The 17,387-nt window shown below is 37.3% G+C and overlaps 1 protein-coding gene across 1 annotated transcript in view; it reads right to left on the bottom strand.

The window, feature by feature from the left end:
- Positions 1 to 1,541: 1,541 nt before the first annotated feature.
- Positions 1,542 to 17,387, bottom strand: part of ches1 (checkpoint suppressor 1) — a 38,984-nt gene continuing 23,138 nt past the window's right edge. Inside the window, exons 3-6 of the mRNA XM_082146870.1 lie at positions 12,716 to 12,864; positions 11,013 to 11,071; positions 8,370 to 8,478; positions 1,542 to 7,062 (exon numbers count right to left, since the gene is read on the bottom strand). Coding sequence (XP_082002996.1) covers positions 6,564 to 7,062; positions 8,370 to 8,478; positions 11,013 to 11,071; positions 12,716 to 12,864 — 816 coding nt within the window. The 3' untranslated portion in view covers positions 1,542 to 6,563. The remainder of the gene's footprint in view (positions 7,063 to 8,369; positions 8,479 to 11,012; positions 11,072 to 12,715; positions 12,865 to 17,387) is intronic.

The raw sequence follows: 17,387 nt of genomic DNA, 5'->3' as shown, positions 1-17,387 counted from the left end.
TAGCAACAGTGTCAATGTTTTTGGAGATGAATATTTCAAGAAGTTTAAATACAGGAATTGAGGACTTTGAAAACTGCTTGACTATAAGTTGTGTAGGTCGTTCCAGAGAGAGGATTGACTACATTCAGATCTTTTTTCTTTCTTTCAGTTTTAAGGTGTCTTTGAACAGATGAGTTATAGGGCAGCCTGCTCAAAAGTGTAAAGATGTTATGCTGCATAAAAGTCAGATTCAATTATGCCAGGCGACCCACCTCACCTTTTTTTTTTTTTTTTTTTTACTTAGCTGTATTTCTATATTGCGTACAGCGCTTTGAGAAGCTGCTTTTAAAGGCGCTTTATAAAATAAAGTTTATTATTATTATCTATGCAACTGTCATTGCTGTGTAGACGCATTTATGCCACCTCTGAGCAGCATTAAACGGTGTAAATTCACCTATATGCAACATCAGATGCAGCTTTTGTGCCACCTTTACAGTTTGGCTTTAGGGGATAAATGGGATATATGGAGTATCAATATCTTAAAGTGTATTTTTACGTTTTGGGTGTCATCTGTTTAAATTAATTTCATCGACTTTGTCATTTTGCTTAATCCAAAATTAAACACTCACTATTTGCACATATTTATTTTGTGCCAAGGAATTTTTGACCCATTTTTCTTAAGCAAAGGATGAAATATACCCGTTTACTCATAAAGACTCAACACAAAGACTAATAAAATGTATCAAGCACAGATTGCCTACTTATGTCTCCTGGAGTTGCATAGCAACAGAAATGGCTCCAGTGAGCACAGGGAGCTGGTGGCTGCTGATTAAGCCTCTATTGCCTTTAATTATGAATAAAGCTCCAGTTGCATAAGCCATCATTGGGTCCCATTAGCCACACCCAAGCTCAGTGTAATCAAGTCACCTTAAACATGGGATGAACAGTCAAGACTGCAGGTAATCCCAAAAATCACTCACTTAAACGGGCATTTGTGGTTTATGAAGCCTCTCCATAGACATAATGATTTTTATACTGTACAAACGGTATCCCCTTACACTAACCCTAGCCCTAAACCTACCCACCCAATAAAAATAAAATAAATAAAAAACACTGTTTAGTATGTTTTTTAATCCATTTGGCCATGCATAACCCATGTTTATGTTGCAATACTGTACCTGTCATTATACACATTTCTGTCCTCATAAACCATTTATACAAGAACACACACACACACACACACACATTGTGTTTCAATGTTTTATGGGGAATCTCAGATATAATGATTTTTATACTGTAACTGTATATTCTATCCCATAACCCTACCTAAAAATTCCTGGTGTTACTATCTTTGCGGGGACCCCATATCTTTTCCCCATAATGTACGGGACAAAGTGAGGACAAAAATGCAGTGGTTTCTTTACAGAGGTGGTGATACATAAAATAATTTATCATATAATATCAACTTTAAATGATTCTATATAACTTTGAAGGGAATGTAGAACTCAAATTCTGATAACAGTTAGACTAAGCCTCTAAAACCAAATAAATAAAACCAAATATTCATTTAAAACTCTGATATTTTTATTATTGCAACTGGAAGACAATACATTACATAAACATTATTTTTAGTTTCAGGAGAAATATGTGGAAAAGTAACAACATGATGTGACATTTATTGTCATATAGACAATGTGATTATTTACATGTATTAATGAAATAGTTTGATATTGTTCTTTGGCAATATGATTGCACACCAAGGAAATAGACAGCTTTATACTCGTACAGCATTGGCATCTGAGTGTATTGAAAATAGACCTGGTTGAATACATATTCATCATGATTCCATTGTGCTCTAAAATCATAATCAGACCACTAGTGACTTATGTAAGTACAAGGGCTAAAACATATTTGGCAAAAACAAACAACATCAACAACATTGACAAAAACCCTTATATTATTTCACATATAATTTCAGAGGCAGTGAGAGTTTTCCAATAAATAATTCATGCATATTTGTTTCCCTCTTTTGTCTTACATGGATTTGTATGAATCTTAGCTATTAAATCAGTTAAAAACAAATCGTGTTATTTATTTATTGGTACACACACACACAAATTGAATATTATGGGACTGGCATAAATTTAAAGCAAAACCGTAGCAGCAGCTTATTGCCTATATATGCAAATCAAATAAAGTAGGGCCATCTCGCCGTACGTTTCTTATTTTACACTGTACTCACCCTTACAGTGCCGTTCCACCACTAGACCCCCTGCTGAAGACAAATAGTCCTATTTTACTATTTTAAAAAGTGCTGATATATCGTGCTGGAGTATTTCAAATGACTGAAAACGGTATATCTGTGCTCCGCTCCCCCGGTGGACGCATCACATTCAGAAAGCGTTTCATACATAAAGCGGAAGTGGAGTGTAAACATCGCGAAAGATGCTGTGGTGCGTTCAAGTCCTCCTGGGAAGTTCGTGTTTACGAGTTGGGAAGTCGAGTTTACAATGTCAGGTGCGTTCAAGTCACTTTCGTCGGAGCAAGATGGCGGTGACCTCTTAATTAACTACATGAAAATAGGCCTACAGCACGTCTAAAATGAAAGATTGTGCATCAGTTGCGTTTTGCTTTTTTATGTGTTAATTGATTTATAAAGCTACTGTGCACAGTTTTACATATTATTATATTACAATGCTATCATATTTTGTGCAGGCGGTTAGCTTATTTTGTTGTAAATAAATAAGCCTGACAATGTCACTGAAATATACCTGAGTATTGTGGTATTCCGCCACGTTTTTCACTGACACGCCCCCAACTCGTAAAGATCAGGGCATATGCTTCCTTCACGTGCTATAGGAAATTTCCTACTTCCCACTTCTGAAGTCGTGATTACGACCTTGTCGAATTCAAGTGCTTTGTTGTCGGAAAGAACAGGAAACATGGAGGACACCATCAGGTAATCCTTCCTAATAATTGGGAAAATCTTACTAAAGCCAAAATTGTATGTAGCATCCCAATCATTGACAACCATGTAAACAATTACCATGCTATCTATAGTCAGTTTGCCGACGATACTGGAATTTCGTTGAAATACAGGCTATTTACACTGTGTATAATACGAACAATATACTTCAAATGATTATTCATATATGCACTACTTTAACAAGGCGATTTTGCTGTGGAAAAAACTAATAATGAATAGCAGTCAACAGCATCGTTCTCCCCTCCGCCATGTTTAAAGTTTATGGCCCGCCCATCTCAGGAACTTGGGTATCCAAATTATCTCCAAACTTCCCAGTGGTAAATACGACTTGAGAGGGCGATCATGTCCAATTTTAAACTAGGAAACTCGTATTTATGATAATTCGGATAGCACGTAAAGGCAACATTAAAGGGATACTCCACTTTTTTTAGAAATAGGCTCATTTTACAACTCCCCCAGAGTTAAACAGTTGAGTTTTACCGTTTTCGAATCCATTCACCCGAACTCCGGGTATGGCAGTACCACTTTTAGCATAGCTTAGCATAGATCACTGAATCGGACATGACCATTAGCATCTTTCTCAAAAAAATGACCAAAGAGTTTCGATATTTTTCCTATTTAAAACTTGACTCTTCTGTAGTTACATCATGTACTAAGACCGGCGGAAAATGTAAAGTTGCGATTTTCTAGGCTGATATGACTAGGAACTATACTCTCATTCCTGCGTAATAATCAAGAAACTTTGCTGCCGTACCATGGGTGCAGCAGGCGTAATGATATGACGCAGCGCCTGAAAATAGGTCTAATAGGTTAGACAAACTTAGTCCCGGTCATGTTGGAAGTTACTGAGCTGGGGACTATTTTCAGGCGCTGCGTCAGTACCTTAGTACACGATGTAACTACAGAAGAGTCAAGTTTTAAATAGGAAAAATATCGAAACTCTTTGGTCATTTTTTTGAGAGAGATGCTAATGGTTATGTCCGATTCAATGATCTAGGCTAAGCTATGCTAAAAGTGGTACTGCCAGACCCGGAGATCGGCTGAATGGATTCGAAAACGGTAAGACTCAACTGTTTAACTCTGGGGGAGTTGTAAAATGTGCCTATTTCCAAAAAAAGTGGAGTATCCCTTTAAAGAAAATCCAGAGCTTCCCACTCGTATTTACGACATTGTGGAGTTCAATCATGTGTTCAACTCATAATTACGATCTTTCCGACATTGAACGCACCATGTGTATGACGCTGACAGATGACGAGCCTGGCTCATCCACCACCACAGGACATTCAGTTTCACAGATGGAGTTCAAGTTCATGAGGGATGGGTAATTTAAAACAAAATATTAAGGAAACAGACAAGCCATGGTCGATCGCGAAGTATCGTGCTAATAAGGGACTATCCTAAAGCCACTTCTAATTCCTTGTCAAACTATTTCAGTACAATTTATGATATCAACGCTGCAGGTTGCACAATGCAAATTACTTTAACAGAGTATTGAACCATTACAAAAGAACAGAACAGACATCCAAGCACAACCTTAAAGGGTGTACAGAGTGATAGGTCATCCAACACTGATTATTAACAACATTTGAACACTTACATCAATGAATTGAAAAAGGACCACCAAACTGAGGACCACGAAAAAGGCAAAATCAGTTTCACCTGATATTCAATACAAGGCAGATCTGTTCATTAATGGGTTTTCACGAAGTCCCTTCCTTTGGAAGAGTTGTCTGCCGCAGAAGAGAGATACGATTAAAAAAAAATTTGTAAAGAAAGAAACCTACGCTTTTAGAGACACCTCTCTGTTTTCTCGTAAGAAAATAAGCCATGCCTCATGCTAAATATCTATCTTACATGATCTTTCGTTTAGAAAAGAAAATACTTCTTATGTACAAGCACCCATGCAATATAACTGAAAAACAGGCAAAAACTGCCTTTTGTGGAAAAAGGGAGTATTTTTTTTACAGTGTTATCCTGATAGGACAAATTGCTTGGATTGTGATGGGAAAAAAAAAAGAAATTTTAAAAAAGACCAACATTTTGGCAACATAATAGGCATTTCTGACACATTGCTTCATAAAAAGATTAGTTTTAGTGTGCTTCAAATAAGAACTAACACCAGAAATGTTTTGAAAAACAGACATCTAAGAGAGAATTGGCATATTGCATTTGACCTTTACGTTTGATATCCATTGGACACAGGCCATTATACACAAAACACTTGTTGCTTAATAAATAAATGGGTCAATGACATATAAGAGTGTCCACCATAAAGAACTGTAAAAAATCTACTTTAAAACATGCTTTTTGTATGTGTACACCACTTTCAAGAAAAGTAAATTTAATGACATTAAAATGTCATATGGTGTAACCATCAATTTAACATTAATAAAAAAGAATAATATATTTCCTTACACCTTGGGTACATGTACATGAAAATGCACGTTATTCATTATTAAGAAATTAAATAAATCTTTCAAGATAAAAACCTTTCCTAATTATTCATTTTTAACTGACCTATACTCAAAGTCACAAGTCTGCAGGTCTTCTCTTTATGATAGATTTTTTTTTTATTGCACCACATGACTCAAAAGTTTTTCAGATATTATTGAGCAGTTTTGTCAAAATATTTTAAATTATACTATTAATTTAAATATTTTTTTCAAATTTTTCATATTTCTAAGAACCAATAAAAAAGATAATGCCGTACTAATTTCCAGTGTTGGGAGTAAAGCATTACAAGTAACACGAGTTATGTAATCAGATTACTTTTAAATTAACTTTTAAGTCTTACTTTTTCAAACACGGTAATTAATGCAAGTTACTCTGCATTTCCTTCAGCCTGAGGCTTATTCATTTCACTTTTGGTGTGAAAGGGCCTTTACATTTGCCAAAAATAGAACTTTTGGTTTTATTTTGTTATTAAAAAACAAACAAGGAAGCCCAGGTGAAAGTCCAAAAAAAATGTAATGCATTACTTTTCATTAAAAGTAACTAAATAACTTTTTACTAATATTGTAACGCATTACTTGACACATTTGACTTGCACTTTCAAAATGAATTCAGAAAATTATGTATTTTTAATGAATCAATAGATGTGGACCAAGAAAAATGTCATTGACCCAAATATTAATCTGATGGTTGTTGTCATATAGGTCAGTATCACTACTTTTTGAAACCTTAACTGGTCTTGCTAAGTGTGCATGGATTAGCTGCACTTTCATCAACAGGTATCATCTTTGGCACACTTGAGAGCAGCATAGAAAATCTCTCCGTTCAGCTTTCTGATGTGAGCTAGAAGGATTGCTACAACATAATTAATTCTTTTAAATTGTTCTGTAGGCTTGATGAATTCAAAAACAAACATTTTTCACTCAAATGACCCAAATTTTACTATGGCTTTTTTTCCCTCTTCGCACACACACGCTCGCATACACACACACAAAACAACATGGACATGAGCAGTCTTTCACCCGGGAAATCAAATTTAACAAGGGACAACAGTGATTTTATTGATATTGCAACAACTGACTAGAATTCACCTGATATCCTGGAACAGAAGTATTTAGATCTGTGTTAACGGGATTTTCGTTCATTGCTAATCGCTGGCTTCCTCTTTCAGCTCCTTCTGAACTTTACACGCACGCTGAGCGTTTTTATTCAAACCGGTGCGCACTCCAGCCAGGTGAAGCAACGACCCCGCCGCCTCCTTCATCTCCTCATCTTCCTCCTCTTTTACCAGGAGATTTCCCGCCCTCCTCTTCTTCAGGGGAAGTGTGTCACCAGGGGTCCGTAGGTGGCCTTTGGTCCACAGAAGTCTTCTGCGCTGGAGCAGCTGGGAAGGAGGTGGCGAAGCGTCCAGCGGGAAGTCTTTTTGCTCCTCCTTGACCTCAGTGACCGTCACCTCCTGACCGTGGCTGTGGGCAGAGAGGGAACCCTGAGTGGAGCAGGAGGAGAGGGGGGAAGAAATGTCCCCCTTTGGGGTCGGGGACTGGGAGCTGCTGTACGTGTGGTCCTCCTGTTGGTCATCGCTGGGGGGAGGAGAGTCACTGCACAGACTGTTTTTACCCCGTGTCAGATAGTCGCCCAGGGCTGATCTGTTAAGACGGACAGAGAGAGGGAATCATTATTAAATATACTACAGTTACGCAGACGCTATTACCAAAATGACTTGTGTATTCAAGGTATACACATATGTTGTTGTGTTATGGCTGATAACCAATAAATGGCTGAAATTAAAATTCTAAATAAATTAAATTAAATGTTAATAATTCAAATCAATAAAGTGAATTTAGGTATTAAGGTAGGTTCCATTTTGAGATTTGCTAAAGATTACATTTAGTGTTATTAGTTTGAGTGTTTTTACAGATTCATTTTAAGTGAGCATTAGATGATGAGAGATGTAATCAAAAATACGGAAAATAAACATGCAAATGATATCTTTGTTTATGATGTTATTTTACATCGTCAAATAGTTTGTTTTGTTTTAAGCATATATCAAACAAAATTCAATAAGGTGTATGCTCAAAACAAGAAGACAATGACATAAAACAAGACTAAATGTATTTTTGTCAAGAGAGTCTGGCATATTTCAGTGCCTAATTTTCGAGTTGAGAACAGTGTTATTGTGGTATTATTTAAATACTACTATAGTATTCGTTTCATGTTTCATGTAGTGTGTAATGTAGCTGACTGTCAAAGTAAAAGGTCTGTTTTAAAGATCACAATTCACAACAAATAAAGTTATTGTATCCCAAACGAAAGAATTGATTTTGAACTGTTAAACGAGTCATCAGCAATTTCAGTCTCACTTCCTGTTACATACCAACGTAATACATTTGCATAATGCCAGCCTACGGCCTTCATTGGCTGCCCGTGAATGATGTCTACTTTGACCCTCAAACACTGCAGTAGTAGCTGAGGCCTGGAAGTGTTTGGTTCATGTTGTCGACATGTCGAGAAGCCCGTTTTCACTTCCAAAGAATGAGGACTTGAATTGATAGGGTAAAACCAACGCTATCGTTACTGTTCGTATCACAGTGTAACGAGTGCGGAGGAAGACTTCAGAGCTGAAATCCAGATATGATAATGGACGTTTGGTTCCTGACACGCACTGTGAGTGGTAAAATAAGTCACAACAGACTGGGCCGTCTGACCAATCAGAGCAGAGCAGGCTCTCAGAAAGGAGGAGTTTAGAGAGACTGACTCTACGAATGAACCGTTTTCAGAATCTTTTGAGAAATTAGGTGATATGTTTGTATATTATAAGAAAATTCAAGTGTTTTTGACCTTGAATGCATGTGAACATTGTTGGAAGACCTCCAAAACATAATCACGAACCTTTAAAATAGCTTAATAGCACTTTAGAAAACTATTTTTATTTAACACCAAGAAGGAAACTAACCTCACAGCGGTGGTCCTCTTGCTCACAGGACTCAAAGGAAGGGGTCTGATAACTGGAAAGAGCCCCTGAGCGGCAACACGTGAGCTATGCTGTATCACTCTCTGTGGAACTGCCAAAAAAACAAAACCCCAAATTACAACTCATGTCATAAAACTCATTTAACAAATATTGGACTGGACTACACTGCTGTGATTACAGAAGATACAAGAACCCAAATTTCCAGTAGTTCATGGTGGAATTATTTTTTCTCACAAATAGCATTTTCTACCTAATTAAATATTTTAGAGCTTGAGATAACTAAAAAAAAATATATTCCATATATAAATTGCCCAGACTTATTAATATCTTTATCCTAATACATTTATCTTTTTCAAGAAGTCTAGAAAATCACATTTGAAAATTCTCCCATTTATCCAGGTTTTGGATATCCCTGGATAAATTATGGAATTTTCACTAAAAACCTTGACCCTTCCAACTTGGTCCCTAAATAGAACAAAATAAAAACAAAATAAAATGAGAAATATTATGTCAGTTACCTCTTGATTTGTAGATTTTTTTAAATATTTTTTTAGCCTATTTTAAATATTTTTTAAATGATTGGTTGAGAACCACTGCCCTAAAATATCTGAAGAACATCACCCAGAGAAATCTTGTCCAACACACAAGAAAAGTTCACCCAAAATGAAAATCCTATCATGTGTTCCTCAAACAAAGCTATTGTATGGCTTCAGAAGACTTGAGGTGTGGTGTATGAGTTGTATGAATTATTATTATTTATTTATTTATTGCATGGAAAAGAGTAGCATGAACATTGTGCTAAACATCTCATGGAAGAAAGTAATTTAGGTTTGGAACGCCAAGAGAGCGAGCTGGACAATAGAACAGTCTGAAAACTGGGAGGAACACATTATAAACCATATCACCATCAATATTAATTAGATGATGCAATGTTTGCTCAACTGATTTGTTGAAAGGTCAATAATAGTGTTGACGCTACCAGTTTTGTAGCAGGCAAACACATGGAAAGTGATTCCCCGGTTAATCCCCTGAGGGCGAGTAAATGATGACAGAAGTTCAATTTTTGGGTGAACTATTGCTTTAAGAGACATGCCAAATGGACACTAGACAGCCTTCACAGGTGTCCAGCCACTCACAAACTGTAAGAACTATGACATTGGCTATAGCAAGCTTAAGTGAAGCGGCCTTGAGCTAAGGCTGTCCAGTCGACCACTTGACACACATACACACACACTGAGCTCTTTGCTTTTATGTAGACAGCCATCAAGACATTCACATCAGTCAAACGCCAACAGCCTTGCTCAGACACTTTTCACAGGCAGCTCTGCCTCCATTATTCCATTATCAAGAGCAGACGAGAAGGAGAGAGCAGCCACTACAGACAGATAATGTATCCATTTCCTTCCATTTAGCTGCTTGCGGTGGAGTGGAAAGAGAGCACCCTGATTGGAATCGAATGGACATTTAAACGGCTAGGACACCAACAGGAGTGAAAGAGAGAGAAACAGATGGACTGAGAGAGAGAGAGAGAGAGAGATGAAGGAGCAGTTGTGGGAAATGAGAGAATCAGTGGCAAAAAAAGAATGATTCCCAAGACATTACATAGGTAATCTGTAGGCGCAAAGCAGCTATTTGTGTGATAAAGACTTTTTTTTTATAAATCAAAATCAAGGAGCTCTTGCAAGGCACTTTTAAAGGCTGCATGAAATCACTTTTTTCCCTGTTTTGAAATATATTTCTTTGGGTGGGACATATCAAAGGACTTGTCATCTTTAAAAAAATATATAGTTTTACATGGCTAATACTAGGCTACGTCACAGCCATGAACATGATATTCTAGATGGTGGTGGTATTAGGAGGAGGGACATCCTCACTCCAGATAGCATTTGATTGGACGAAAACTGTGTAGTGCAGGATGAGTCATCAATATATTTGTTCTGTTCACCCATAAGATGCAAACTGTAAAGTTTTTTTAAAAAGAAATTAACACTTTTATTCAGCAAGGACACATTGTATATATATATTTTTAGAAATGTCTAATTATTCTACAAATTAGTGCTGTTCTTGTGCTTGTATCAAAGAATCTAAATGTAAAAAAAAAAAAAAAGCTTTTACGGTTTACACAAAATTATTATGCAACACAACGGTTTTCAACATTGATAATAAATCAGAAATGTTTCTTGAGCAGCAAATCATCATATTAGAATAATTTCTGAATGATCATGTGACACTGAAGACTTGAGTAATGATGCTGAAAATTCAGCTTTACCATCACAGGAATAATAGATTAAAATAGAACTTTTAAATTCTAATATAAAAGATGTAAGTGACAAAAACGCTGAAAAAATAAATAAATCTTACTGACCCCAACTTTTAAACTGTAATATACCTGAGATGTCACTTGAGGGAAAAATTACCAAATTGCGACTCATCTACTTAGGTCATGTAATGCGAAAAGCTTAATTGGAAAATGCAATGTTAGTGGAACAAGGAAGAGAGGCCACCAAAAAAAAGGTTTCAAAGCTAATAGACATGACCTAAAGTTTATAATTACAGAATATAGAATATAGAATAAAATACAGAATATAATTTGTTTTTTGTTTTTTTACAAAAAAGGGATATTACCTTGTAAGAGCACTCCTCCATTTTTTCTGAAGAGTGGACTTCCTGGCCATAGTGGAGGACTAAAAGATATAAACACAATCAAATACAGTGATAGAATCAAATAATGAAAAATAACCAACCTTTGTATTATGAACTTCCGAAATCCTAGTCAAAGACAGATAAAGGTAGAGGGGAGGAAATTCATGAGAATGAGAATCTGATGGGGTGGAATGCAAACTCGAGACTGAGAGGTAGTAAAAGAATCGAATTGAACAAGTACAGACATCCTGGCGAAGCTTGGAAATCCAATTATTTGATTACTTGTTATAGACAGTGTAAAGCAATTTATCTAAATGGTTTCTATTTTCAATAACAGTCGATATCATCCCTACACTAAGACTAAGTCACTCCTTTGGTCTTGAAACCAGATCCTCAAACACACCATGAGCATCACTTTTTAAAGTGATAGGGACAGTTGGGTGTGTTGGGGTTCACAGATTACATTTATCTAATCTCATAATTATTTTGATTACAATTTAACATAGCCTTTTAGTGGTTTGGAAATGTTTACATTGATGCATGTCATTCCAGGGATTTTTTAGGTCATCTGATAAATGCATGGTTCAGCATTAGATGCCATAAATCGAATTTGACAGCACTAATATTAATATAAAATTAAGATTTGGTATAGTGGTAACATATTTGCTTTGAGTATGAGCCGTTCTAATTGGATAATGTAGACGCATGCATTTTCTGTAAAGCTGCTTTGATACTATATGTATTGTGAAATGTGCTATACAAATAAATGTGAATTGAATTGTTTGGTTCTTCAACTAATGAAAAAGTGTGTATATATATATATATATATATATATATATATATATATATATATATATTTTTTTTTTAACTGTTTACGCAGTAACTTTTCCAATTTCCCAAAAGAGAATAGAGGAAGGGAATCAAGGAAAAAGCAAGAAAATAGGAGCCAGCATCTGCTGTTGCTATGGAGTTTAGTGTTGCTAAGCCTATAATGTATTTCTTAGCACTAACTGTCTGTCCTATCTATGTTTTTTTTCTTCTTTTGCCAGACAAATAGCTTTGTGCTTCTATTACACCTGTCTCATACATATGTTGCCATGGAGGTGCTCTGGTCGTCACAGCAACAGCAGAGGAGAAGAAACGACTCAGGAAGGGCAAGCGTGTGCCGCTTCTTTACATCCCACAGATTCCCCAGAGGACCATGTCCAGTTGCTGACGAAGAGTTCAGGAACGAGTGAAGGAACTGACCCAAAACCCTCAGACACTGAATCAATGTGTTCTTCACAGGAAGGTCATAAGAGAGGCCAACAAATAAAGGTGTATATATATATATGAGCTTCCTTCATTCTTCCTTTCTCTTTCTTGAGATTTGATTTAATTGAAGACTATTTTACAATAAAAATAATTTTTACTGTAGTAAAGTCAACATCCACTCAGTCACATTTTGTTATTCCACACCAAGACAGGTTTTTGTGCCCAAGCTCTTTTTTTTAGAGACGGAAAAGTCTGGACTAGGATTTTTAGGGCCACACAAAATGGAAAGAGTGAATGAGAGTACTAAAAGAAAACCAATGAAGAGGGGAAAAAGCCATAACTGGTAGTTGCAGAGGAAAAGAACAGAAAGGAAAAAGAAAAAGAAATGGACGGCCAAAAAATTAAAACTGAGTGAGAAATTGAGGCGTTACCTGTGGTATTGCTGAGGAGAGGCAGATGGGGAGGTAGGTGGTTTTGGAAGCCGAGGGGAATACGGATGATATGGAGTCTTCTTAAGCGCCTGGATCAGATTGTGTCTGTAGTCAGGATCAATAGACCAGAGAGAACCCTTTCCTATGCTCTAAAATACAAAAAAAGACAAATTACACTCATGTTACACAATATCTTTATTAAGATTAACAATATTCCAAGGTACTGTACAGCAGGAAGCCTACATCAAACATCACCAGGCAAGCGCTGACCTGAAATCCTCAAAGAAAAAGGGAAAGAGGAAGGCAAGAAGATGGGTTACACCTGGAACGAGGTTGACAGCCTATATCCCAAAAAGGGGGAACAGTAGGGCTGGGCAACTCTGGCTTTTCAGAACATACTTTCCAGCAGGGTTTAGCTCCAATCCTAATCAAACACACCTGAACAAGCTAATCAAGGTCTTCAGGATTACTAGAAAGCTACAGGCAAGTGAGTTTGATCAGGGTTGAACTAAATTCTACAAGAAAGTGGACCGCGAAGGCTAAAGTAGCCCAGCCCTGCTGTATAGGAACATACTTGTTTGTATGTTGGAGGCTCGTCCAAAGGAAACTATCGGAGGTTTATGGATACGGAGATCCCTCCAAACCAGGGGAAGCCAACCCTATTCTTTGGGGTCTACCGTCTTAGAGAGTTTAGCTCCAACTCTAATCAAACATACCTGAACCAGCTAATCAAAATATTCAGGATTACTTGAAATAGCAAGGGGTGCATTCCCCAAAAGCATCGTTTTCCAACTATGGTCGCAAGTTCCGTAGTTACCGACATAGTTGAACGATTTGGCTTTTCCCGAAGGCATAGCTCGCAAATGTATGTGGTTGGAGCTCTTGAGCTGTAGTTAGAAGCATAGTTTCTTGTCAATATGACACGGACTTAAATAGATCATGCTCTAGGGCACAGTTAACAAGCTAACATTCAGTGCATTTTAAATCTTTCCCCTCATTTAAATATATATACATTTTAAACTATATATTTTAGCGAGTCAACAATCAGTGCTGTTTTGGAGTGCATAAATGCGAATGAGGGAACCTGCGATGAATCAAACAATTAAATAAAGCAAAATGACACGGTATCTCAGTTTGTTACAGTTGTAGAGAAAGTTTTCATGAGTAAAGTGTACGCCAAATACTGCATGTTAATTGTAAAACGTGATTAAAAAATGAACACTCAGATTAGCCTGATGCTCTCGCGAATCTTCAAAGTAATGACATGTGTATATATATTGGAATATATTGTATATGATCAATGAATACACATTTGCAAAGCACTGAGGAAACTGAACAGCAGGGTGGAGGATTAGACCTTGCACTCGAGACCCTCGCTGTCTAGTGAACACAGAGGCACCTTTAAAACTGCCTCAACAGGCAACACTGGCATATATTTTTAGATCAAAGAAGCCATTCTCCACCTAATTAAGCTGTCTGCCCTCCATCAGGGGCTTCCAGAGCCACATTTCACTTTACCAAAAAACACAACTCACACAAGCCATGAAATTCAACCCGTGTGCCTTTGATCTCGGCTCTCGTATTAAGCACAAAAATAAGTGAGACGGGATGATGAAAGCGCTCTGATATTATCGTAGTTACAGAACAGTCGCTATTGCAGTGATTGTCAGTGTTTACTGACACACCACTCACGGCAATTAGGGGAAGGTTTGATTAAACAGGCCGACAAGCTTGCAATTGCCAAATGGTTGGGGGAAGCAACTTTATTTCACATTTCTGTGTGTATTTGTGTTTTTCACAGTGCTCAAGGAGCCATTGGCCCAGCGTGCCGTTTCCACCCGGGGTGCAGGGTAATTCAAATACACTCCCCATGACTTCATTCATAACTTCCCCTACCAGTCTTCCATCTGCTCTCAATTAGCTATCAACACGCCTGCAAAACAACATCACAGACTGACGTACATCATTCACAAGCTCCGGCACGGCATCCGGGTACGGCTCCAGCTCACCTGCCTGCCAGAACCACACGACCCCTCACTACAGGAGATAGAGGAGGAGCAGACAAGCACCTGTGGTTTCACTGGTCTCCAAGGCAACAAGTAGAAGAGAGGGATGGCTGGTTGTCTGGTCGGAAGGTTTGGCAGGAGATTCTCAGTCTACATGGAGACAATGATGGCGCTTTAAAACCAGCCCAGACCCATGTGCTAATCTTTCCCAACCGTGGTAAATGAGGAAAGCAGATTTCTGCCACAGACTCTACGCTGAGAGAGCCAGGATACATGATTGCCTATGCTTAGAGGAGAAGGTTTCTACTTATGGCTTATAAAGCATACCCATATTTTCATGAATATTAAAGGGGTCATGTCATGGAAAACTGGAACACTAATATGAAGTACGCCTGCGCAAAGATTTTAGACCAAGGGCTCAAGTTTTGTCTGGGTAGAATAGTCAAGTTAGGCTCTCCTGGTTGAAGCTGTAACTACACCAAATCTCACTCTACCGTGATTCAAAAGTTGCTACATATTCTGACCAAACAGAAAATCGTAAATTATTCATTATATGATAGTAGATGTTTTTGGAGAGCTCTTTAAAAGTATAAAATGGACCATCGCTTCTTGAAGGGTTTGGGAATGTGTTCGTTTTTTTTTGTTCCATCAGCCAATCAGCGTTGTTATGAAAGAAAAAAAATATAGCAGCTTCAGAGTGATTAGCCACATGGCATTTATGACACACGTTATTTGGTTAAAACAAACCTAGATGTGGAAATGAGTTTCCATGAGCCTGTTTTTGGAGGGTCGTGTGCCAGCTAAGCAACTAAAATCATTGGGAACATTAACAAGAAGTATTATGGAAACCTATTACATTTGCATGCAGAAGACTTAAAGGTACAGAAGCAAAAAACAGGCCACTTAATTTCAAGTGTCAGACAGAGGGTAAAAATGGTCATGTAAAACTAAATTAGCTTTTCGCTCAAGCTACCTTGACTAACATTATAAGTGGACTTCAGGAGGGGAAAAAAATTAAGTGCTACAAAAGTTTTAGCACTTTATCCCTTTAAAACAGACACACAGTGCACTGAAAATTGCATTTGATTAGTACACTGAAGCACAAAATAGAGTGCGAACACATTTGTTATCTTTAACCTGTGCGTCTTGGCTGGATGTTTGGAGGCCTTTAAGAAAGCTGAGACTGATCTACCTTAACATCTGCTATTGAGTAACACACTGTGAATTATTATACAGAGGACCAGATTTACTAACAGCTTGCACAAGCGTAAACCCTCTTTTGGCATTCAAAAACTACTGTCAGGATTTACTAAAGACAGGCAGTGAAAAATTAGCACTGAAAAGGCATGCATAGAGTTATTTTTGTGGCTGACCTTTTTACAAATGCATTTGTAGGAGTTTCCCTTTCAGACACAAAATTTATGGGAGGAGAGTATTTAAATGAATCACACAAGGTGATTTACTAAGGACTAGTCAATTTACTGGTATTTGCGCCATTATTTAACGGCCAAAAAACAACACCACATCTTAAACCAGATGCTAATCTGCACTGCTCTTGGTAGATGGTGTTGGTCATTATGGAAATTATCCGGCTTTGTCCGTGTTCTTTAATTTGCGTGTCGTCAGTAGATCACGCGCTGAACTTTACACTCCCATCTGTGCTTTTTTGAGATTGAGCTCTCAAGTAAATTTTAGTAAATCTGACCTCTAGTCTGCTGTAAACCCACAAGTTTGCCCTTCTCCTCCAAACACCCTTCTGATGTTTGTATGTATCAGAAAGATTAAATACCATTTTTAATAAAACCAAGGAGACATTTAATAAATTGAATAGGACAAACATGAAAAACAGAAACAGAAAAAATCATTCTGAAATATTAATATAAAATGTTTCCGTTCCCTGTTCCAAACACCGTGGAAAATTTTACGAAATGAAATGCATGCATTCACATTTAATTCAGTAAATTCACAGTCTATATTAGACAGGTTAAATGAACATGTTAATTTCAGCAGATTAGTTTGGTATTCTGCCAGAGACTTACTTTGATTATTTTGTACTTAGTGAAATGTGATACAGCTGGCCAAGTAACCTGAACTTTAGCCACCATCATCAACATCACTGTGCTTCATACCACTTCCCTGAAATGTTCCCATATTTTACCCACACACACATATACAGACCTACTCACACACATAGCAACGCAGCCAATCAGTTTTGCTGTTGCTACAGAAACTGCATGCTTTTCATGTCAACTACAGCTTGGTTGCCATGGGAATACATATACAAGGAGAACTCTTTTGGCCGTAGTTAAGAACCAAAAGACAACATGACGACTTGGACAGGTACAAACACTCACACACACACACACACACACACACACACACACACACACACACACACACACACGCGCGCAAACTCACTCTGCCAGTGCAAAAGGTGTTATTAATCTTTTCATCTGCTTTGATGTCAGTCTGCGATTTTATCATATCTAAACAAAAAGAATGATTAAATTTTGTTTGTAGTTACGCTTTGATTATATTTTAATTATAATTATGGACATGTTTGCATATCCACAGCCCACATTCATAAAATCTCTTAAAAACATAAGCCGTTGTTGACTAACTGGAAACGAATCCATCATAAAGTCACTGTGGACTTTGATTTAAGG

Source organism: Leuciscus leuciscus (genome assembly GCF_965113295.1).
Source record: "Leuciscus leuciscus genome assembly, chromosome: 19".
Classification (NCBI taxonomy): domain Eukaryota; kingdom Metazoa; phylum Chordata; class Actinopteri; order Cypriniformes; family Leuciscidae; genus Leuciscus; species Leuciscus leuciscus.
The sequence above is the reverse complement of the archived record's forward strand: the minus strand, read 5'-3'. Positions and strand labels throughout refer to the sequence as shown.